Source organism: Adiantum capillus-veneris, chromosome 3, assembly GCF_014529385.1.
Source record: "Adiantum capillus-veneris isolate H3 chromosome 3, ASM1452938v2, whole genome shotgun sequence".
In the NCBI taxonomy this organism is placed as follows: domain Eukaryota; kingdom Viridiplantae; phylum Streptophyta; class Polypodiopsida; order Polypodiales; family Pteridaceae; genus Adiantum; species Adiantum capillus-veneris.
The window spans coordinates 75,450,607-75,475,077 of NC_140933.1; the positions used below are offsets into that span (position 1 = coordinate 75,450,607).

Sequence of the window (24,471 nt, forward strand, 5' to 3'; positions counted from 1 at the left end):
TTGTCTTTCTTCAGCATCAGATCCTATGGTAGAAGAGCTGGAGACCTTGTCTGGACAAAGTGTGAAGGAGGCAATGAGCCTAGAAATTGTCCTTAAGCGTCCCCACGTGCATTATGGTCTCCTTGACAAGTATGATCATGGAAATCCATTATTATGCTCTCAAGAGAAGGAATGCGTGGAGATTGATGTGAAATATGAGGGATTTATTCAACGAGAACGTATCCACCTTGAGCAGGTAAGCAAAGCTTTGGACGGGTTTCGAGTTCACTTGAAAGGCAAAGCATTTATTTCAAGGTTGCATAAGTGAAGGTTGCTTTAAATTTGGAGTGTAATGAGCTCAGTCAGAATCATGGCGTTTGGGTGCATGCATCTTCTCTCTCATATGCATGTGTGAGTTTCTGGAGAGTCTTTGGGTTTCCTGTGCCCTCGACTACTGTACAGATGGTCTGATGTGTGTGGTGTGTCTAATGGTGCCTTATGCTAAGTGCTGGAAACTGTATTGTTGGGTCACTACTTCGCCTATAATCAAAAGAGTCTCTGGCAAGATTTATATTGTGTCGGAGATAATAAAGATGTTCCCATTATTCTCAGCCAGCTACTGTACTATTTGTTTAAGTTTTGAGTTCTATACTTCTGGGCATCTTACATCTCTCTCTCTCTCTCTCTCTCTCTCTCTCTCTCTCTCTCTCTCTCTCTCTCGGCCTTGCATCAGATTCACCATGATGTAACTCTTTGGTCTCATAGGTCATTTTGGCCTTTGGAGGACGCTAATATAACTTTTAACTTCATCTCTCTCTCTCTCTCTCTCTCTCTCTCTCTCTCTCTCACACACACACACACACACACACACACACACACACACACACACACACACACACACACACACAAACACACACACACACACACACACACACACACACAGTTTTTTTTTGTTGTAAATCTGCTTTGATTAATTTATAAGTGGGAAACCTCAAAGCGAGGAAAACCCTCGAAAAGAAAGGGATACAAAACACGGAGCACTATGAGGCTCCGAAGCTAGAAACAGTCAAAGTAAATCTTGTAGGTATCAAGAGTGATGTCTCCAGTGTCATAGGCAAAATGCAACGCTTGACCAAGAGATAATTTGAAATAGGGAAAGGGGTCAACAAGTGTACCCTGGAACATTAAGGAGTTTCTATGATGCCAGATGGCCCACATAGTCCAAAATCTGACCCAGGTGAAGAAGATCGCAAACTGAGATTGTGGTGACCGAAGCACCCCAAAAAGCCAAAATCATATGTGAGAAGAGCCAGAAGGAAAACGCAGTCGAAGAGCAGTGGACACTTGTCGAATGAAGGCTCTGGAGTGACGACAACACCACAGTAAGTGTGGCACGGTCTCCTGGCATCTGGGGCAGCGGTAAGGCGCAATATGGCGAGCATGCAACACGCTGCCAACAGGTAGAGCTCCCACCAAACACCGCCACAAGAAAACACGTTCCTTCAAAGGCAGATGACTCTGCCAAGTGCGAGACAATGTGTGTTGCCACCACAAGGATGACTCGGAAAGCGACCACAGTTGATTACCTCGATGCACAATCCATACATTAGACTGAAGGATGGCTTAGACACTGGCAACTGAGATGCAATCCAATCTAGTAGTAGCGAGATTCCAATCAGAGAAGCTAGAGTCCACATCCAGAGGAGGAATGGGTGAACGAGCAGCAAGCATCCTTTGAATCTCCCGCCAGAGAGGAGAATAGTGAAGGCCCAACCGAAAGCGGGAGACGGCATCAGCGAAAGAAAGAACATAACCCGAGTCATCAACCACCTGATGCACTTGACAGATTCTTTTTTGGGAAAGAAAATACGCTTGGCGAGGAGACCGTTGAACTAAAGTCGAAGCAAAAACCCTGCTCCAATGCAGACTCTCCAAGCGAAGAGAGTTACCCCCAGAGGATTGGTGACCATCCCAAGCCAAATGCGAAGTGACAACCTTCCAATCAACAATTAGAGAAGAAGTAAATGGACATCCAAGAATGTGTCCTTCAAGCTTCCCAAAAACAACATCCCAATAAGTTGGTTTCCAACGACCAAAAGAAGGGGTGACAATGTGCGCACACAAATGTGTGACCATGAGAGCCCCGGGTTGCTGCTGCTCCACCAAAACTGGCAACAACATAGCTTTCCGAGCCAAAAGATGACGTCTCAAGTCCAAAATATTCAACCCTCCTAGCCGCTCGGGAGAACACAGCTTGTCCATAGATAGAAGCCGAAGGCCTCTCTTGCTAGACGAGGTCCGCCAAAAACGCTCTAAAATATCGGACATGAGGGATTGCAAGCGCAACCGAGGCCAGGATAACAAAGGCAAGATAAACTGCACATAAGCCACAAGGATGCATTGGACAATCGTGAGACGCACATGAAGTGGCCACGTGGACAATTTCCAATAATTTAACTTGGAATGCAGACGTTGGATCACACAATCCAGTTTTTGCATAGCCAATACATTCCAACCCAGTGGATAACCCACATGGTGAACATGTGGAGAAACAACCTCCCCATGCCACAGTATGTTATGCCAGTCACACCCTTTCAGAGGCAATAGCTTGGATTTGCAAAAGTTAACTTTGAGACCTGCTGCCAATCCAAACAAGTGAAGAGTATGCATAATCTGCTGTGCATCATCATAGTTATTACGAGGCATGAACAAAGAGTCATCCGCATAAGCCTGACCAGCAAACTGTCGACGAGAAGGTAAAGTCAAGCCATGTAGCCTACCAGTGGAGGTCAAGGAATCCAAATACATAAACAAGGGATGAGTAGCGATCGCATAAAGCAAAGCACTCAGAGGGCAGCCCTGCCTTACCGACCGTCCCAAAGTCCAAGATTCTGTGAGAAAACCATCCAGCAAGCTTGCAGAAGTACTGTATGCATACAAGAAAAGAACGACATGGGATAGCCTAGGCCCAAAGCCCAAACGTCTCATGGTATCCGCAATGTAATCCCAAAGAACACTATCAAATCCTTTTCAATGTCGGCCTGCATGACTAAGACATCCTGTCGAGTATATTTTGCATATTCCATACCAATGATGACATTCGCGAGGTTATCAGTAATTTGATGTCGCGGAATGAAGCCGTATTGAGATTGATGCAAGCCTTCATGCAGAAAGCACTTGAGTTGGTTAGCAAGCATTTTTGCCATTAACTTATATACCACAGGCATAAGCGTAATAGGCCGCCAATGTGAGAATTCTTCACACAATGCATGCTTAGGTATCAGCTTGAGCAAACCTTCTTTCCAAGAGGAGGGCAATTCCTGTTGTTCCTAGGCTATATTCATCATGAACAATAGAGGCACCTTCAAATAATCCCTGAAAGACAAGAAAATTCCACGGAGAGACCATCCCAACCAGGAGCTCTCCATCGACCCAAATCAAGCAAGCTAGCATACAATTCCGACTTAGTGAAAACTTCCAAGTCTTGAGCCTTCCGCATCGAAAGAATGGAAGTAACATGCGATAGAAACATGTGACGTGCTTGGCGAGCTTCTCTCGTGGGAGAAGAAGGGGCCTCAAAAATCTTGCCATAATGAGAGTGTAGAACTAGTGCTAGCTCTTGGAAAGTGGAGGTCCACTCCCCTGATGGTAATTTAACTCTCTGTGTAGCTTGAGATTGCCTCGAGTGATGCAAATGCTGAAAGAATTGTTTAGAAGCACATCCTTTATCTGCGAAAGCCTGTTGACGAGCTTGAGTCTGTCATTTGGCCAATTTCCTCTCATCATTGTGCCTTAATATAGCGCGGGCAGAAAACAACTCAGTCATTTGAGCGTCAGTAAGAGAAGTATGATTAGTCAAGTGCATTAATCGGCTACAAGCATCCTTTGCCTGGTTAACATGTTCTCTTGATTGCGACAAATAATCCCTGCCATAATCCTGTATAACTGATTGAACACGCATAACAAAACGGAACCAAGCTATGTCCATGTCAACATACATCTGGGAGAGCAAAGGCGGGATGATATTCACAATCATAGTGCGAAAAGGCTCATGCTTGAGATAAGCATTATTGATATGCAAAAATCTCTTCTTGGGTAGGCGATCATTGACATCAAAAGAGCCAGAACGAAGTTTCAAGCATACAGGAAAATGATCCGAGAGACAAATAGCATAATCAATCCTCATCTCGCATACGAAGTCATCATACTCTTGCATGTGAAAAAGATATCAGCAGTCCAGCCGAGCGCGATACAAAGATTGAGCATTGTGCTGAAAAGTGAATCCTGGATTAGCTGGATGCACAAAGGGCCACAAGTCAAGCCCATTACAAGTCGACATAAATTGGTCCCATGATTGTCGTTCCATATGAAGTATGTGAGAATGACCAGTAGTATTATCCGCAAGGTTTGGTGCATTATTAAAATCCCCGTAGAGAAAGGCATTGGAACGCCAACAATAAGAAGAGATAGCACTCCACAACTGTGCCCTATCTGCAGAAGCTGTGTATGCATATAATCCTCCAAATTCGAAAACTTCTCCATTAACAATACATTGGATGACCATCCATCTCCCACCCGGGTCATTAAAAACCAAGGTCTGGAAGAGTTCATGTCGAACAAGCATAAGCACTCCAAAATGGTCAGCTGATCCTGCATAAGCTATCCAGTAGCCTGCAAAGTAAGAAGTCTGTCCTGCAAATTGATGGTGGTTATGCTCTTGAAGAACCACAATGTCTGCTTTACATGTATGTACATAGTGCCAGGTAAGCCGCCACTTGTCGTGATTACATAACCCACGCACATTATAGGAGATGCAATTCAAAGAACTATGCATTCTATATGGTATATACAGTGGACGAGGAATCAGGAAAAGAAAGGCTGAAGAAAACTCAAGTAACAGTGCCCATTGACACATCCTCTCCGGTTGTAGGTGCCTGAGAAGGTGGGTCAAGACCTGAACATGGATAATTGAAAGTAAATGCACCTTGCAATGAAGAAGCTTCTCTGGTAACAACTTCCTTGTAAGAGCGAACCACCTTGTCCCAGGCTTCAGCCATAGAAGTGTTGTCATTACAAGGGAGTTTTTTATGAGCAACATTTTTCAAAGGAGACACATAATTACGAGAAGATGCCGGAACACGAGCTGTAACAGCTTTGGCGGGTCTCTTGGGCACTAGCCAAGTTTGAGAGGTCGAAACCTTGTTCTTTTCTTGTCTTTAATATTTGGAGAAGCAAAAAGTGCAGACAATTGTAATTGTTTTCCCTTGTCTTTAACCGCCCCAGTTGTGGGGGAGGAGGTTGAAACTCCTTTAGTTTGAACCTCAGTAGAAGATTTCGGAGGCGAGCGAGGTTGAGGAGCAGGGACGGCTGAAGGAGGTGGTTGCAGATTTGGTTCCGGAAATTCAGACTGCAGATGACCAAATTTGCCACATAGGAAGCAAGAATTTGCAAACTTGCCCCATTTAAGCTTTAAATGGGCGCTTTCCAACCATTGCATCCCCGAAATCAATGGAAATACCTGTTGGAGTGGGGATATCCGTGTCCCACAGAATATAAAAACGGTTTGTGTTTGCGTCCAACTTAGGAGGGCAAATGACTTTACCCAGTTGAGCAGCCAACAAAGTAAGAAAATGACGCCAAGTGCGAGGAAAATCGACGACCTCAACCCAGACGGGACACTTGTGATGAATGAGACTGTGATTGTCCTTGGTAAGAGCCTAGGGCAGCACATGAGTCATCTGCGTATTGAAGAAAAGAGGAGACATTTCCAACAGAGCATCCCGAGCATCCATGTTAGCCAGCAAGACTTCGTAGAACCCTTGCGCGCCAAAGTAAACCCCTCGGACTGCTTGCCGTTTGAGTAGGAAATCAACTCATTGGCCTACATCCTAACATGTAGGCATTCTACCCCGGAAAAAAAGAATCACCGCATTAAGTGTATATTGAGCAACAGGATCCATAAGCTCCTGTTATGGGATGCGCACTTCCATGATAGGAGCGGATCCTTCCCAGGCTTGACGTGCATCTTTGATGCAAACATTCTTTGATAAGACTCAAAGCATCCATCTCTGAAGTTTCCATGGCTTTCTGACGCTTATATATACACTGATCAGTCGAATCCATGTGGAGCTCACACACACACACACACACTTTTTTTTGGGGGAGGTTTTTGATATATGACCGCTATAGACACAGACAGACACACACCGGCTAGCTGTACAGAAACACTCACACCTCTCTCTCTCTCTGACACAAGACGACAGAAGGACCTCGTGCAGGCGAAATCAAACTTCAACCCCCGGCACGCTGTGAAGGGCGTGCACAGGGTAGATGTTGTGCAGAGCAGAGACGCGCGATAGACGAGTGGCCGAAGGATTCACCACACCCAAATCCCCCACGAGTGTACACACACACGCACACGCACACGACATAGACACCCACACACACAGGCTGACTGAATTGCTGTTGGTCTCTCGCACACTCACACACTCGCTACACAGACACACCATAGTTACCAGGAACTGGAAACCGGAACAGGAACGCAGAACGGGAACGTGGAACAAAATGCCATTCCCTGTTATGGGTACTCATGTTTGAAACACGGAACGAGGATTCGGAACGGGAACTTGGAATGGGAACGGGGAACAGAGACCGAAAGTCGGCCATTCCCTGTTACTATGAGACACACACACACAGCGTTGACACTGTATACACAGAACAGCGCTGGCCATAGCCTGGCGTGCAAAACCTGCCGCACTCCCACAGACTAGCGTGCTGGGCAAAGTGGCGCTCCTGAGCAGCATCGGGTAGGTGGTCGCGCTGGGCAGCAGGTCATGCACGCGCACAACTTGATAAGAGGTCTGAAGAAGATTTTACTGACTGTTTAAAGAGGGGTTTAACCCACTTTCTTGGAACATGGACTACACGGACCAAAGATGCTTTGGCTCTTTCTTCTAGAGATACGCCGGTTTAGCGAGACACTTTTGAGCAGCAGAGAGTCTAACACACAAAACACCAACCTAGAGAGAGCTCAGCGATTTCTTTTCTAGCACCACTCAAGATGGTGCTGAGTAGTCGTACCATATATCTGCTTGACAGGGTATCTTGCTTGATCGAGAAGTCTAGCTTGGTCGTTCGAGACGCCTAAGGCCTTGGAGATCTATGAATAGGCTGCATGCACACATGAGGATACAGGGTATCATGACTCGAGACTGGGTGAAACCTCCCTGGCTTTTCACCATGAAGGAGATCGATGCTATGCTACAATGGTCTATGCGAGAGTTCATGGGATGACTCATTATTTCCCCCCTTGTATTAGTGTGTCCTCCTCATTGCCATACCCCCATTCTACAATTTGTAACATGAGACCCCCCCCCCCCCCCCCCCGGCCCCTTTGAGTGTGTCCATATTGCCATATCCCCATTATACAATTTGTAACATGAACTTGCATCCTACTTGCCTACCAGCTTCATTACCTTTCCTATTGGGATTGTTTTAGGATCAAGGATGTGTTTTATCTCAGATGTTTGTATCACATTGATACGGTCTTATAGGTCATTTTGGCCTTTCGGAGATGTTAATGTGACATTTTATCTCTCTCTCTCTCTCTCTCTCTCTCTCTCTCTCTCTCTCTCTCTCTCTCTCTCTCTCTCTCTATAGCTTCAAGTCATCGTTATACTCTAATGTCCCTTGTCTCGACAGCTAGCCATTGGGGGAGACTCTAGATGTTGGTATGCACAGGTGTTAGTTTGGTTTTAGTTACATCGCTTTACTATGAACACCTAGCCACCCTTTGATGGACGCACCATCGCTTGCATTCAGAAGTTGAGAGATCAATAGGATCATCATGTTAAAGTTTATGCAGCCTCCCTATCTCTCACACAACCAGAGATTACTAGACTCATACGTCAGGATTTGATCCGCTAGATACGAGGAGCACATGGATACAACCGACGCAAGAGTTGGGCGCGAAGATGGCTTTCTATAGAGAGCATCTTCTCCAACTCGCGTAGAACGACTTTGTGACTAGGCTTGGGTACAGGGATACACACTTATCTCATGGGATCCCGTGTGTTGTTGGCCAGATACGCATATCCTTGCATTAGCTTCAGATCGAGACTCGCAGATTTTGAGGAGTACTAGCAAAGGCCAGGATATGCCACTTATTCCATATAGAGACAGAGGTGCACTACATATGTCATTGCCCGGTTTACTATGAGATGTGGCCACTTTCATTGTCTGTTCAGAGAGGTTTTTGGACCACTTTCTAGAGTCAGGATTTCCGCAAAGCTTTTGACACAGTGCCCAGAGCCAGACTTATACGCAAACTGCAGAACATGGGTGTGCCTATACAGCTCATATGGGGTATGCTGGCTTAAATATGACAATGATGGGGCAGCTACGCACTACTGAGGGAGCGTCTGACATGGTCCACTCTACTATTGGAGTGAAGCAGGGATGCCCCCTATCTCTGACTCTTTTTGGGATGTATGTAGGTGAGTTTTCAGACTATGTAGAACGTCAGGGAGACAGAGGGGCTCAGCTAGCAGGGACATGGATCCCGTTGTTACTATATGCTGACGATATTGTGTTGATTTTTGACTCTCTAGAGGGGATGCAGCGTCATTTAGATGCTTTGCATACATTTGCTCGTGACAGTGGATTGTCTGTCAACCTTGGGAAAACCAAGGTTATGGTGTTCAACACCACACCACAGTGGGTAAGGAGATCAGCACCCACATTTACGTATGGCCAGGAAACTGTGGAGTACACAGATGCATATACCTGTCTTGGGGTAGTTTTTGGTGGACCGATGTTTTCACTGAGGAAAGCATCAGAAACTAGACTGACGAGAGCATATGCAACCTTGGGAGGACAGGAGAGGATGTGTTTGCAAGTTCAGTTTTAGGAACCGCGAACAAAGCTCTGGCTTTTTGACACTCTAGTGACTTCACCTATGCTTTATGGAGTTTAGGTATGGGGACCCTCAATAGACCATCATGGGAGATCTGGCAACACAGATGGATGGAGATATACGGAGAGGCCTTTGGTCTCTATGATCATGATACGAGCTAAGGCCTAAGTGCCGCATGAGATTATCCGAGCCGAGCTAGCCACCCCCCCCCTCGTGGTTGAGGCATTGACTAGATCAGTATCCTTTATACACAGTTTATGGGATCTTCCAAGGGACATATATGCTCGGCTTGCCCTGGAGTCATCTCGACAACTAGCGCTACAAGGCGATACAACATGTTGGTATGGACAGATGATAGCATGGTTCCAGTCACATGGTTTCAGCATGGATAGATTACCTCCGTTTCAATACTCCCTGGATACACCCTCCCTGTTTCTCACACGGATAGAGATCACCAGACTCATACACAAGGATCTGATTCAGCTAGATACGAGGAGCACATGGATAAGCCGACGCAGGAGTTGGACACAAAGATGGCCTTCTACAAAGAGCATCATCTCCAACTCACAAAGATGGTTGTGTGACTAGGACTGCATACATGGATTCACACTTACCTCATGGGATACGATGCGCTATTGCGCTATTGGGCAGATACGCACATCCTCACATCAGCTCCAGATTGAGACTGGCCCATTTCGAGGGGTACCAGTAGGGGTCAGGATATGTCACCTATGTCACTTAGAACCAGAGACAGAGCTGCACTACACATGTCATTGCTCGACATACTATGAGATACACGGTCGCTTCCACTGTCTACTGAGAGAGGGTTTCAGACCATTTTCTAGAGTCATGACATACGAGGATCAGAGATGTCTCGGATTGTTCCTGCTTGAGCTGCGCAGACTTAGGGAGAGCTTGCTGAGGATATCAAGGGAGAGACTGTCTTAGAGACGAATCACAAATTTCTTTACACCAGCCAGGGAGAGCCAGAGGAGTAGTCATCACAGCAGATCTCAGAGCCCACCCACACTAGAGTTACGTTGATTGACCGAGCCATTGAGCTGGGCAGATCTAGACGCCTATGACCTTGAGGGGTCTCCCACCATCAACGAAAACTACAACAGAAGATACAGATCACTCTAGCTCGAAATGCAAGACTTCCAACCAGAGTACTCACCATGGAGGAGGTTGATGAGATTCAACAACGACCGATGAGAGATTTCATTTGAACCCATTAACCACCCCCCCCCCCCCCCCCCCCCTTCCCCTTCCCCTACTCTCGTCTCAATTCCGAATCAGCTTCAGATTCATCCCCTTAGAGTTTTAGTTTTAGTGTTAGTTCTTTGTACTTTCCGTACTCAGACATGGTATCAAATTCACCAATTGTAACTTTTTGGTCTCATAGGTCATTTTGGCCTTCCGAAAATGTTAATAAAACATTTCCTTTCATTTCTCTCTCTCTCTCTCTCTCTCTCTCTCTCTCTCTCTCTCTCTCTCTCTCTCTCTCTCTGCCACTAAGGAGAAGGGAGACGATCAACCTTCGGTGTTGAAGGAGCTCGAGGACATGAAGGATCAGATGAAAGCTCTACGGGAAGGAGATGAACAGAAATTGAAAACGGCATCTTCATGAGCAGAACGTCTTGTTAAGACACAAGAAAAGGTTGATGAAGTAGAGAAATGGATTGAGGATGCTAAGAAAGGGAAGGCCCAGATGACTGAGACCACACCTACCTCCACCATTATTAATATGACCATTGAGGAAGAGCAGAAAAGAAAGAATCGAGCTCTGCATGTGCGGGTCACAGGGGTCAAAGACAAAGAGAATGTAGATGAAGAAGTGAGGGAACTGCTACAACGCATGAGAATCACAGAGCCTACTCACACAAGTGCATGGAGAGTGGGCAAGAAAGGAATCGATGAGAAGGGAAACGTAAAGGATAGGGCACTTATTCTCCGCTTCCCGAATATAGAAATAAGGAAAGAATTTCTAAAGAAGAGGCCAACTCTTAAGAAAACCGGTATTTTCCTGGGAGATGACCGTACACTGGCACAAGTGGCACACATGCAAGAGTTGATGCCAGGGATCAGGGCAGCAAGAGAAAAGGGGAAAGTCGCCTTTTATAGAGGAGGGAAAGTAGTGGTTCTGGAAAAGCGCTCATCATGACGGTGCGAGACCTATGGGGCGACGCTCCGGATAGCGGCGTGGAATTGTAATGGATCAAAATAGGCTAGATGTAGGTGCCTTTGAAGATAGCTTTAGGGACAGAGACATAGTTTTCTACTTAGAGACACACCAGATACCGGGACAGCTTATGCCACATGTGAAGGGGTATTTATGGGAAACAACTGGTCGACCAGACAAGAGATCTCTACGGGGTAGCCGGGGTTCAGGAGGAGTAGCAGTCTTATTTAAAGAGGAGCTGAAACCACTACTACAGATTATCAGGAAAGATGAACAAGCAAGGTATATGTGGGTGAGAATGAGAGCCGAGACATGTAGATTTCTATATATCGCTATATGCTACTTCCCTCCAAGCACATCAGTCTACTCCTCACCTAAAGGACAGTCCCCTTTCTCCATATTGAATAATGACTTATGGGAGTTCTCTAGAGATGGAGACATCGTTCTCTTAGGAGACTTAAATGCCAGAATGGCCAACTCTCAAGCAGTATTCTTTGATACTTCCGAGGAAATGCTCAGAGAAGTGGATTTATCACAGGAGGGCCTTACTAGAAACTCATAGGATAAAGAACACACTGAATATGGGAGACATCTCGTGGAGATGGCAACTACACATGGTTTGGCCATACTTAATGGTCTAGAGAATTTCCCTTTATCTGGGGGATTCACATGCTTCCCACACAGGCATGGGGCCAGTACAATGGATTATGTCATGACTTCACCAAGCTTTATTTCTAGTATCGAGGATTTTAAGGTGAGACCCAGACCGGTTGGGATTGCAGTGGATCATGCTCTCTTGACCTTATCAATCTCCTTCCAAAACAATGCCTCTCAAGTACAAAGGAAGAAGACACACACAAGATATACTTTCACGCCAGAGACTGATTCAGTCGATGTGGAAAAGATCTATAATAGGATGTGGGCAGCCGAGCCAGTATATACTGTAGAGGAGATTACTTCTCAATTAACAGAGATACTACATGGAGCAACACAAGAGGCATACCCACATACTCAACCTGATGAAAAGAGAGGATCTGGGAACATGCCTCAAAACAGTTGGTATGACCAGGAATGCAGAGAGGCGAGAACCCAGGTCCAGAAAGAGCTTACACTTGGGATCATCACATATAAGCAGTCTCGGATTGCTCTTCAACGTATAGTACGTCGCAAGAAAAGGGTATTCCTAGCCAAACTGGAGAAGGATTTATATCAGCTCTTCTTGAGTCAGGACTCACATGAGGCCTCACATTTATTTCACAAGCACTCACCGCCTCTGACGATTACTTCTCCTGAGATTTGGGGTCAATATGTAACATCATTATATATGGTATCTGGACAGCCTCCATTACCACATCCGCTAGAGCCATGCCCTGCTACTACTACTTTCTTTACTACGAAAATGGTGAAAAAAGCCATTGATAAGATGAAGACAAGAAGAGCATATGATGGTGATGGTTTAGTAGCAGAACATCTGATCCATGCCAGGGATCTACTTTCAGAAGTCCTTGCTCGTCTGTTTAATCGGGTCATGTGTGAAGGATTACCTGAATCTTGGAAATTATCTACTATCGTACCTATTTTCAAATCAGGGGATCCTACGATACCCGGGAACTACCGTACCATTATGGTAGGTCACACATTGACCCGACTATACGCATCCATTCTTGAACAAAAATTGAGTAGATGGGCAGAGAATGAGGACATAAGGGCAACGGGACAAGCTGGATTCAGGAGGGGTTATTCCACTTTAGATCATATTCTTACGCTCAGAGCCATTATTGAGGAAGGAAGAGCAAGCGGGAGAAAAATGTATTGTTGCTTTGTGGATTTTTGGAAAGCTTTTGATACAGTACCAAGGGCCAGATTGATGCGCAGGATGCAAGAGTTAGGGGTCCCCAAAGAGATTATTTGGGGGATCATGGCCTTATATAGGTCAGTAACTGGTTATGTACGTACTCCAGAAAGGCTGCGGATGCTAGATTGTCCAAAGCCTCTGCGGCCTTGGGAGGGTTGGAGAGGATGTGTTCACAAGTGCACTTTCAGGAACCACGAACAAAACTTTGGCTCTTTGATACCGTGGTGGCTTCGGCTATGCTTTATGGGGTGCAGATTTGGGGACCATCTATGGATCAGGATAATTGGAAGTCAATGGAGAGACCTTTGGCATCTATGATTTCCCGAATGATTAGAGCCAAGGTCTCCGTACCACACGCGATTACCCGAGTGGAACTAGGTGTCCCTCCGATAGAAATTGAAGCTCTTACCAGATCAGTGTCCTTTATACATGGTTTGTGGGATACAAATAATTGCCGATATACTAGACTGGCCCTCGAATCCTCTCGACAATTAGCAATGAAAGGGGATACATCATGATGGTATGCGCAACTGTCCTCGTGGTTTCAGAGACACGGGTTCAATATGGAAAGATTACCCCCCTTCCAATACTCTCTTGAGGCTCGATCACTGGCAATTACACGAACGGAGATTAATAAAATCATCCATCAGGATCTTATACAGTTGGATACTAAGAGGACATGGGTAGACCCTACACAAGAATTGGGCACGAAGATGGCCGACTACAAAGAAAACTTCCTACAGCTATCTGACGATGGATTTGTGATTCGCCCGAGCTACATGGATACCCACTTGTCTCATGGTTTGAGATGTGCTATTGGTTAGATTCGTACATCCTCACACCAGCTGGAAATTGAATTTGGCAGATTTAGGGGGAACCCACCTGAGAGCAGAATTTGCAAGTTATGCAGAATGGAGCCGGAGATAGAATTACACTACATATGCCATTGCACCGTATCCTATGAGGTACGTGGGCGTTTCCATTGCCTATTTAAAGAAGGCTTTGGACCTCTAGATAGAGTCATGCAATACCAAGATCAAAGATGCTTAGGCTTGTACCTACCGGAACTACATCGGCACAGGGATAATTTAATGAGAAGACAAAGAGCACTACAGCCTCAGAGGCAGATCACAGATTTCTTCGGATCGAGAGAAGCAGGAGTGGAAGGAGAAGCAAGAGGCCAGCAGCCAGCACAAAGGAGTACCCACATTCATACCAAAGGCACCCTCATTGACAGGGCGATTGAGCTTAGGAAATCGAGACGACCACGATCGAGATGCAGAAGCACACTTCATCGGAGGAGACTACAACAAAGGATTAGAAGCATTCTAGCCAGACACCCAGAATGCTCCTAAGAAGTTTATTTAATACTTTGTATTTAGTTTTTCACATTTATTTTCACACTTTCACACTTTTCACACTTAGTACTTTAGTACTAAGGTACCCAGACATTGTAACAGATTCACCACTTTTGTATCAGTTTGGTCTCATAGGTCATTCTGGCCTTTTGAAGACGTTAATATAACATTTCATTGCATTTCATTTCTCTCTCTCTCTCCCCCCCCCCCCCCCCCCCCCCCCCCCCTTGGTCTCTACGCTTCCGCATTGTCGACTTTGACATGGTATCAGAGCTGCTTGGTGTAGCTCGTGCTTGAAGAGCCTTGGCGTGAAGGAGCTGTCCCATAAAGAGTAGAAGAACCTCATCGCCAACGATTTTCTTCCCAACTCCCTCTGTCGCTGCGCATCGCTGCTGCTTGCGTTTTGAAACGCTCTTGTGCAGCAGTGCCAGTCCCACCCCTTCTGCTTTGCGTTTTGAAACGCTATTGTGTAGCGGTGCCGGACCCACCCTTCTTGCTTGCGTTTTGAAACGCTGTTGTGATTGCTGGCGACATTTTTCTTTGTTGAGTTTTGAAACGTGCTGATGACAGTGGTCCCCCCTTTTTTTTCAGCATTGAGCCCAATGCTTTAAAACGCTGTAGGTTGTGGAGGGCACCGTGAAAAGCGGCTTGGGAATAGTGGAGGAGTGGAACTGCTTGGAGATTTTGTGGCTTGGTTCGTGCGACCATTTTTTTGGAGTGCGAGAAGGTACCGGAGTACGAGTTTTTACAACTTCAACATGGCCCCCCTTGCTCGAGCGCCCACGACGACAATGACCAAAACCAACTAGTGGCTATGGATAGCATATCCACCTTCCAGTTAGCGGCCTATGCACCGGCACAGTTCTTAAGGAACTCGACATATTCTTTGGCTCGAGATTATAAAGTCAAAAGCAAATGGACGAGTTCACTAGAGGACAGAGGCAAAGGAAAGCTTGACACGGATGGCAGTACCAGTACTCAATTAGCTGCCTCGGTACTCACGAGGTACACAATTGTTATGAATGTGACTCTACGCTTTTGTTTGGCATCGGAGTGTGAAGCCAAAGACAAAAGCAGGAACTCACATGACAACAAAGACAAAGGCAAGCTGGACAGAGACTACGGTAATAAAGATTTGACAGAGGAGATCGGCATGGGACACGTGGCGGCGGCCACATTGGCCTTGATGTCAGATTTCTAGTCAAAGGGAAAGTGTGACCACTAGCTTGAGCCAGAGAGGCTCGTGAGTGGCAGCGAGGGCCAAGGAGTGCTCCCTATGATTAATTTGGACCCTTGTGTTGGAGTTCAAGTTATGGGTGTTTGGACCCGTAGGTCGGAGTTCAATGCTCATGCATCTGGCAGGGACCCAATCAAACGTCTAAAACACTATGGATGAGTGCACCAATCCATCGTTGTTGGTTGGATCATGGACAAGATGGACTATTCATTATTTTGGAGTTTTATATTTTGGACGTGATGTGTTCACAGTTCACGAATGGGGATCTTTGGACGTAGTCTAGTCTACAATTCAAATTTTTTACGAAGGCAACCGATGCTCAAGATGGCATTATTCTTAGGTACAAAGTTGAGGGGAGCAACACGTGTATCCAGTTGGTGGCCTTTACTGGGGTGTCCATGGTATAGCTTCTTCATCCACTTGGTCTCACTATTAATGTCCACTATGAGCTGCGGAGACGGTGTTAAGAGTTTTGGCATCTCAAGTGAACTGCCCAATATGATCCCATTATTTTTTTTTTTTCGAGAAAAAGATCCTTCTATTAGTTAATGAAAGCTGCCCATAGGGCTACATCCACCTCTGCAAGAGAGGGCTACAACAAACATGATGGGGAGACTCTCCCAATGAAAAAAAAAAAACAGCATATATACAATGGGGCTAAAACAAGAGATGGGAGGAGGGAAAAGCCACACAGGTGGACAATAGTGCCATCTGAGCACCCCCTGGACCATGGAGTAAAACGGCCCAGGGTGCCAGAGACGAAGGAAAGCCTCGCGGCGCTCCCGCATGCGGTTGGAGCTGCCCTGTAGTCCCTCAAGCTGTCCTCTGAGAGTGTGGACCAGCTCTAGCCAAAAGTCACGAACAGTCTCCGCTGGTGGTACAGGGCGAGCCTCAAAGATGCGGAAACAACGGGCCCGCCAGATGAACCAGAGAGCTAGGCTGGGTAATTTACTGAGGTTGCTATATAAGCAACCCCTTGCCTCCATTATATACACATTCAGTTATTCATTGCCAAGGTTGATTGGTTCAGGAGACTCTCTCTCTCTCTCTCTCTCTCTCTCTCTCTATTGTCCTGCCCCCGCTCCCTGCTGCTGCGGCCGCTGCCCTTGCCACTGCTGCTCCCGCTCCATTGCCCCCCCCCCCCCCTCCTTTTCCCCCTCCCCTGCTGCGCCCGCTGCCGCCTGCGCTCGCTTCCCCCCTTCCTGCTGCTCCCTCCGGCTCGCGCTGCTGTGGCCCTGTCCCCGCTCCCTCGCGCTCTCTCCCCGCAACTCTCCAACCTAGTGAGACAGAGAAAAAATGCGTAGAGAGAGAAAAAGGGGGGAAAACCTATGTAGAAAGAGAAAGAGGCGGGGAAAATTGCGTAGAGAGACAAAGAGGGAGAGAATGTAGCAGGCTACAGTGTCACTTTCACAGGACAGTTAGTACAGTTTGGACGTTATAGTTGGTTTTTGGTTTGGTCTGGTTCACACTGGACGGACTCGTTGGTCGCTCTCTATGTAGTCCGAAGCCTCATCCACATACATGCCAAAAAGAGTGGGGGATAGTGTGCCCCTCTTTCACCCCAATGGTGGAGTGAATAATCTCTGACATCCCCTGGGGCGTACGCACTCTATCCTGTAACTGCCTTGTACAAGGCAATGATCCCCCATATGAGAAAGAGTTTTTAACATTGTAGGTCTCAAGAGACTGATTTTGAATTCCAAGTCAATTTATGTTTCCTATTTGGAGGGAGAGATAGAGTGGGAGGGCATTTATACTGTCTGAGGCATCTGGCCTTTGAAATCAAAAGCTGTTTTAACCCAAGGAGTTGATTTTTCTGCTAAATTTGTATCCTTGTTTCAGGTGGCTCGGAGGCATCACAAAGTTCTTCCCAAGGACTTGGATTACATGACAATCAATACTTTATCCTTGGAATCCCGGGAGAAGCTTTCAAAGGTACGTTTGTGATAAACTACATATTTGGTCTTTGGTGTATATAAATCAAGCAAACAAATTAATTGTGTTTTGTTTCGTCAAACAAAAATTGGCGTTGATTGCGTGTCCAGGGCTTGCACTACTATTAGTCTATCGCATGCCACTTGAAATGGTGGTGTGGACTGAAAATTCAGATATTAAAAATAGTTGGGGGGAGTTCACTGAGAGTTTACATTCAATTAATTATTACATGCAGTTCACAATGAGATCATTGGGCACTCGAAAAAGTTCAATTGATCATTACATGCAGTTCACAGTGAGATCACCGGGCACACCTAAAGTTCAATTGAGACAGACAAGTTTACATTGGACATGTAGTTCAGCCTGACTTGACTGGTGGCTACCATAGAATCCTCTTTTTCTAGTTTGCAATTAGGTGAATCGGAGGTTTGAGATATTTTCCTTAAAAGGAAGAAAAGCCTTCTGTTTGTCCTCTGTATGAGTTTTGAGAAACTTACAGCATGTACAACGTACGGCTCCATTCATACCATATAGGCTGTACGGTGCATTGAATGCACCTATCGTGCCATACCTGGGTACATTAAAAAAAGCACATTACAAAAGCATACATGTATTTGACCATTAATCACTCTTGGAACCTTAGAAAAGCAGAATCTTCTGCCAACGAGTTACTGCATCTTCACAGAATAAGGATAATGACCAATTAGGGAAGGTCTTATAGAATAGACACAGGAGACTTTTCATAAGGTCAGAAAAGTCTAAACTTATGAATTATAAGAGAGGCTAAAACACTCACAAAACCACCAAGGCATGGCACACAACAAACGGGCAAAGAAGAAAAATTAAGTCACCTTTTTGTCTTTCTTAACAAAAATTAGATAAAAACATATGATTATTTACTTGGACTAAGTACAGCGATTCTAATTTATTTCATAATTTAGATTTTTTAATAAAATGGTATGAATTTTTACAAAGCATAAAACTCAATTCAGTTCAGTACTGTAACTTCTGTTCTGAACACAAGCTGAACACTACATATTTTTCCACCTTGTATGTGATGGTTAGGAGGAATAGCAGAATAATTAATTGACCTCATGCAACTATTCAAATGGAGAGTTAGAATCGAGGTGCATGGATGGTATTTTTAAGGGTGTGGGTTGTTATGCGCCTGATCATAGTCGATGCTTGTAATGGGAGAAAACAGAAATGATAGGTCTAATTGTGATGGGTTTCATACATGACAGATTAAACTTAATCTATATTATTACATAAATCTCATGAAACAGGCTCACAGGCAACAGAAGCCATGGCGTCTTTCACTTTTGCAGTCCCTGTGTTTCATGGCAGATAGCTATTCCTTGAAGGCCTTAGGCCTGAAGCTCACGCTTCTCCTCTGTGCCCTTCTCTCTGTTTTTTGACATTTAAGAATTAATTTTTTTGGTTTAACTCAATAAAAAAAAAAAAGATTTTCTATGAACTTCTTCAACTGTTGTAGATCCGCCCAGAGAACATTGGTCAAGCGTCAAGAATTGGTGGTGTCAATCCAGCCGATATTACATCCCTTTTAGTTTACTTGGAGGTGCAGAAAAGAAAAGCTGATAGAAAGGAAACAATATTGCCACAGGAAGATGCTAAAGCAATGCAACTGGCCGAGCAGAGTGTCTGCTGTTCTGCTTAAATTAGATGCTGCTTGCTAGGTGGTGTGGAAAGGTTTGTATATAAAAGTTGACAGTTCCTAAGCTCTGAATATGTAGGTAAGGTCAGTGGTGTTGAAGCTGCTTAACATTGTAAGATAGCAGATTAAAAGGTTGAAGACGCTACTTTGTAACATGAGAAGTTGCTCATTAAGAGGATGCTTAACCACAAATTATTTTGATAAGAGCTATGTCATGTATTCGATGATATCTTTTTTCTGTGGAGACTGAGGTGAACAGTGTCTCGGAGGAGTCTATTATTACCATCATCCAATCACTAACAGTCATGGAAGACACGCAAAGTCAATACTCACAAAATGCAGCTTAGGAGACAAAAAATAGCAGATTTACGAATCAATTGTAGGACCCATCACGAAACACATCCACTATGAAACAACCCACATGAACAAGCTAGGTCCCAGCTGTGCTTTCTCATTTTGCACTCCAGTGATTCTCATCACATTGCTCTAATTCTACTGAAGCTGGCACAGCTAACAATCTAATAAAAGTAGCCTCACAACTTGAACCTTTGATGGACACACTAACTATGCCCGAAGCTTCAAGAAGATTCTGATGTCACATTAGCTGTGCATGAAGCTTTATAAGAAGTTCCTATTGAGCAGGGTTTGGTACATAGTTGAGTGTGTTGAGAGTATGAGCCGCAAGGATAGGAGTCCCCAGCTCTTGACCGATCCTCTTGTAGTAATGGCTCAATGACATTATAATATAACAACTGGCAGCACACTCATCCGATAATGCACTCGAGCAAATATATGAGAACCCATGAAAACTATCAAGGGGTGGCTGTTTCATGTTTGTTTTGTATGGATGGGTTGGAGGGCTGCTATTGGTAAGATGTGCGACATTTCAAATTCCTTCATCTTTAGTCTGAGTCACAAAACAGATATGGTATTCTGAGGTGTATTGCCTAGAGAGCCTTGGACACCAGGAGAAAGTACATCTTTAGAGCTCTCTCTCTCTCTCTCTCTCTCTCTCTAGTTTGTGACACTCTCAATTGTGCCATTTGCCACATTTTTTCCAACGAAGTTTTTTGTGTGTGTTTTTTATTGTCTTCACATTACTTGGTTGCCCGAGAGAAGTCTGCATTTCTTTGATAATCTTTGTTGAGTATCTTGCCATTGAACTTTGATCACACGTCCAAGTGAGCTTCTAGCGATTGCCTTGCTTGAAACTATCTTTGCACTACTAGAAAAAGCCGGTGCCGAACAACTCTTTGGGCATCTAAGTTTATGGTAACCCTTCGGATTTTCTGCCTCCAATGTGTCTTGTAGACATAGGTGCAGCTGGGACCATAATGAGTTGAATTGTTTTCTTCTTGAGATCAGTCGACTCACTGCTTATTACTTGAACAAAAAAATTCTAGAGAGAATCTTTTGAGAAAACTTTCAGAATCAATAATTGAGCTTAAGACTTCGAAACCAATTTCAATGAGAAAATATCATCTAATAAAAAATCGGCGATAATGAAGATTTTGACCAAGAACAACCAACTTTCTCCATCAAACCATCCTTAGCCTATCATGAAACTTACTTGACAACTTGGCTAATTTTTTGTTAAAATTTAATGCATCCCTTTGTAACGATGGTCACAATATCCTAAAAGTTGTATTTCAAGTTCAAAGTGTAGTACAAGCCACATGTTTTTGCAATTTACCAATACATATTATAAAATTTCATTGCTAAATCACAAAAAACCATTTACAAAGTAGGATTCCAAATTGTCTAGGACTTCTTTCCTATGTTGGATAATGCAAGTTAATGTGGTGGCCCTCGGATTTCTTGGAATTCCCATGGGTTTGCAAGTAATTATGGCTTTAATCTAAAATTGGGCCATAGCTTAGAGGTGTACTACTAGAAAACCCAAAGTGGGGCCATATCTTAGGGGTGTGCTACTAGAAAACACGAAGTATCATGCAAAGTGTAGATCTATGAACTGGAACGTCAAGTTAGGATTGGATCTCATTGGACAAAAAGAAAACCCCTAGTATATTTAGGGTGGAAAGCTTCAACTCTACATTGTCACTTTGAATCATTCCATCTTCATTAGGAATGAAATGTGTAAATAATAGGTGTTTGAAAGAATCCCATGGGTTTGCAAGTAATTATGGCTTTAATCTAAAATTGGGCCATAGCTTAGAGGTGTACTACTAGAAAACCCAAAGTGGGGTCATATCTTAGGGGTGTGCTACTAGAAAACACGAAGTATCATGCAAAGTGGAGGTATATGAACTGGAACGTCAAGTTAGGATTGGATCTCATTGGACAAAAAGAAAACCCCTAGTATATTTAGGGTGGAAAGCTTCAACTCTACATTGTCACTTTGAATCATTCCATCTTCATTAGGAATGAAATGTGTAAATAATAGGTGTTTGAAAGAATCCCTACTAGAGTAATAAATTAACCCTTCTTTAGGAATGAATAAGTGTAGAAGATAAGGAAGCATTTTAAGGGAATATATCCAAATTTTGGTTTTATGTTAATAAAAGTCATCCATTTTAAACCATGTGATGCAATACCATCTTGTGAGGTGAAAGCCATTTCAAACTCAACTAGTAGAAGAATAATTTTGTGAGAAGAAGGGGGTTGCTATGTGTTGGAAGATTTGAACAACATATTCTTGCTCCAGAAAGGAGATGCTTGAGAGGTTTCTTGAGCCCTTGTAATAGAAGGTGCTCTCATTTTTTTAATTGATGCGAGATTGGGGGCTATGAGCTTCCAATTCGTATCAATAGACACTTTTTTAATATGTAGATTTTAGGCTTGTTGGTCCAAAAGTGTTTCTGATGTAGTAAGGATTGTACCTACCAAGCTTGGTGTTGATCAAAGTTGGATTTTTATTGGTTGTGTATGGATGTGTGGTTGGATCAGAGAAATAAAAATCAGACTATCTGCAATTAGAGAGTTTATAGATTGTTTTCATAAATTGTATTGTGTTCAAACAAGAGATTGACAATCTCTTAGCGTACCTCTATGCCCTAATCGAGTCACTTGTTCCTTAAGATTGGCATTTTAGTTTTGGGATCGTCTCTTTGTGAGATGTGACAGATGTAAAAAGACTCCACAAACATTGGTGCTGTTGCCGAGGAACAAATACCTAAACTAGTGTGAACATATGTAAAACCGATAGAGTTACCTTAGATAGATTCTTTAGATAGAGTAGGATAGAAGTGAAGACCAAAGTATCCTTGGTCTTTGTGTCGTATGTGGCGAGTTTCTCGCTATAAGAGTAGTCGTAAGATATAGTAAAGTGTTGAGGATAGGTTTAGAGTTTGGCGTGAAGCTTTGTGCCTGTTATATCAATGATGTTCGCATGAGGCTAAAAAATGCAAGAAAACATAAAATTTCAGATTTGGTGTAGTAAGTTGTTGATTTGAGTTGTTTTTTAGGTTATTTTCTTGTCATAGGATTAGAGCAAGTAGAGAAGTTTGGACAAGTACTCTATTCATTGTGGATTTAGACTGAGTCGAAAAGACACTCACTTTGGTTTTAAACCCAAAGTGTGGTGAAGGTTCGAGAAGGGAACACATCATTGCAAGTTGTGATTTGGGGACATAGAATGCATACAAGTACACAATATCAAACAAAAAGTTCAAAAAATTGACGAAAAGTCTTTAAGAAAAAATTGTATTTTTTCCTTTTTTCCTATAAAGTTAATATGAGGGTTATTTGCACTTTTTGACTTGACAAGAGAATTTGGTTAGTTTGTTCAAGCATTTATGTGAAAGTTGGTTGCAGAAGGAAGTATAATTGTGTGCAAGAGCCACGCAACGTCTTGTCAGTAAGGTCATATGTGCTGAAAAATTATAAGAAAAAAAATGTAATACATGCCATTTAGTGTGCTTATTAGAGAGTGAAAGATGTACTGGACCAAGAAACACAAAAAAAGAGCATCCCTGAGCAAATACAAGAAAAAAAACACCTTTTTCTTCAACACTCTACTACAGGGGTGAGGAATTGACAAGACTTGGGAAAAGGTACTTTTTAACCCAAGAAAGCAAGCCATCATATCAAAAGTGTGTTTAGACATATAGTGTGAGTGAGCTCAACAATCTCAGCTCTGAGACGAAAACAATTGAGAATCACAAGTGCCAGAAAACGCTAAAATTGGCTTAGAGCACTCGAAAGAGGTCAAAACAGGATCTAAATTGGTAGGTAATATCTGCAGAGAGTGGAGAACCTAACAAAATAGAAAAATAATCATTATGATAACTCCGTGTAAATCTAAAAAAAAAAACTTTTTTTTCAAGGTTTCTTTTTTTTCAAGGAAAATTTGGTGTGCTCATAGATTTTGATGTGAGAAAGTCAATGTTCTATTCAAAATCAAAAACCATCTAAAACTCCAAATTGGAGAAAAATTGGTAGGTAGGCGATTCATAAGGTAAGAAACTGAACTTAGGTGAAAAAATATGAAAACATTGAAAAGAAAGCATCTTGAGGGAAAAATACTTTCTTTCCCAAGTGCTTCAAAAAGAGTAAAATTTTATGTGCTCATTCTTGATTGCATCTCAAGATCAGTGGTTTTTTCATATTAGTATTTGGACTTTTTTGGTGGCTTTTATGATCAAAACAATGTAAGTTCTAAAAAAGTTAGAGTGAAAGTAGGAGGTCATTTTGGACTCCAAATTCCACAAAATTTGACAAGGAGACTCTAAAGAGACCGGGAACGCAGTGAACTAAGCAAAACTAAAAAAAGTTTCAAAAAAATAGTTTAAGAAAGAAATATAATTTTTATTGAAAAATTAGCTAAAATTTGGGGTAGTCATTCTCCTCCTTTATTACAAGCCCGTTTGTCTTTTCAGATTTCAATTTGGGCATTTTGGTCATATGTTATGTGCATATTAGTACTAGGAACAGATTGGAAACAATATAGAATTTGACCAGTGACCAAAGTAAGACTGGAACTAGATGAAACTTGAACTGTGGAGTGTATTAACCTTCTTGAACCTCCGGGATTTTTTTTATTTTTTTTTTGGCCTGCTGACCATATTGACCATCTTAAAAAAGAACGCTTAAAAAAAAAGGGTTGTTAGATTGGGCGCAAATTTTGTGTGCTTGTAGTACATGGTGTGAAGTGCACAATCAAAATTTGGTGTCATTTGGACTTTGGGAGTGTAAGATACAAGAAAAATAGTGTGCCATGACCGACTAAAATAAAGATTATTTGTGTTTTCCTTGACCAAAAAAGAAAAAAACTCGGCAAACATGGTATACTAAGAGCGAGGAATCTAGTGAAAGGAAAAAATCAAATTTGGACCACTTTGACAGAAAAAAGAAAAAACAAGATTTTCTTCCAACAA

At 43.4% G+C, this 24,471-nt stretch overlaps 1 protein-coding gene across 2 annotated transcripts in view; it reads left to right on the top strand.

Annotated features, from left to right (window-relative positions):
* The window catches only part of LOC147461126 (glucose-inhibited division family A protein), a 139,310-nt gene extending 119,937 nt beyond the window's left edge, over positions 1-19,373 (top strand). Inside the window, exons 11-13 of one of the 2 annotated variants that reach the window (XM_086508743.1) lie at positions 15-235; positions 17,368-17,460; positions 18,956-19,373. In XM_086508743.1, the coding sequence (XP_086364869.1) occupies positions 15-235; positions 17,368-17,460; positions 18,956-19,138 (497 nt within the window). In that variant the 3' untranslated portion in view covers positions 19,139-19,373. Of the gene's footprint in view, positions 1-14; positions 236-17,367; positions 17,461-18,746; positions 18,932-18,955 lie in introns of those variants that run through there. The other variant, XM_086508744.1, reaches the window with a different exon arrangement.
* Positions 19,374-24,471: the final 5,098 nt, after the last annotated feature.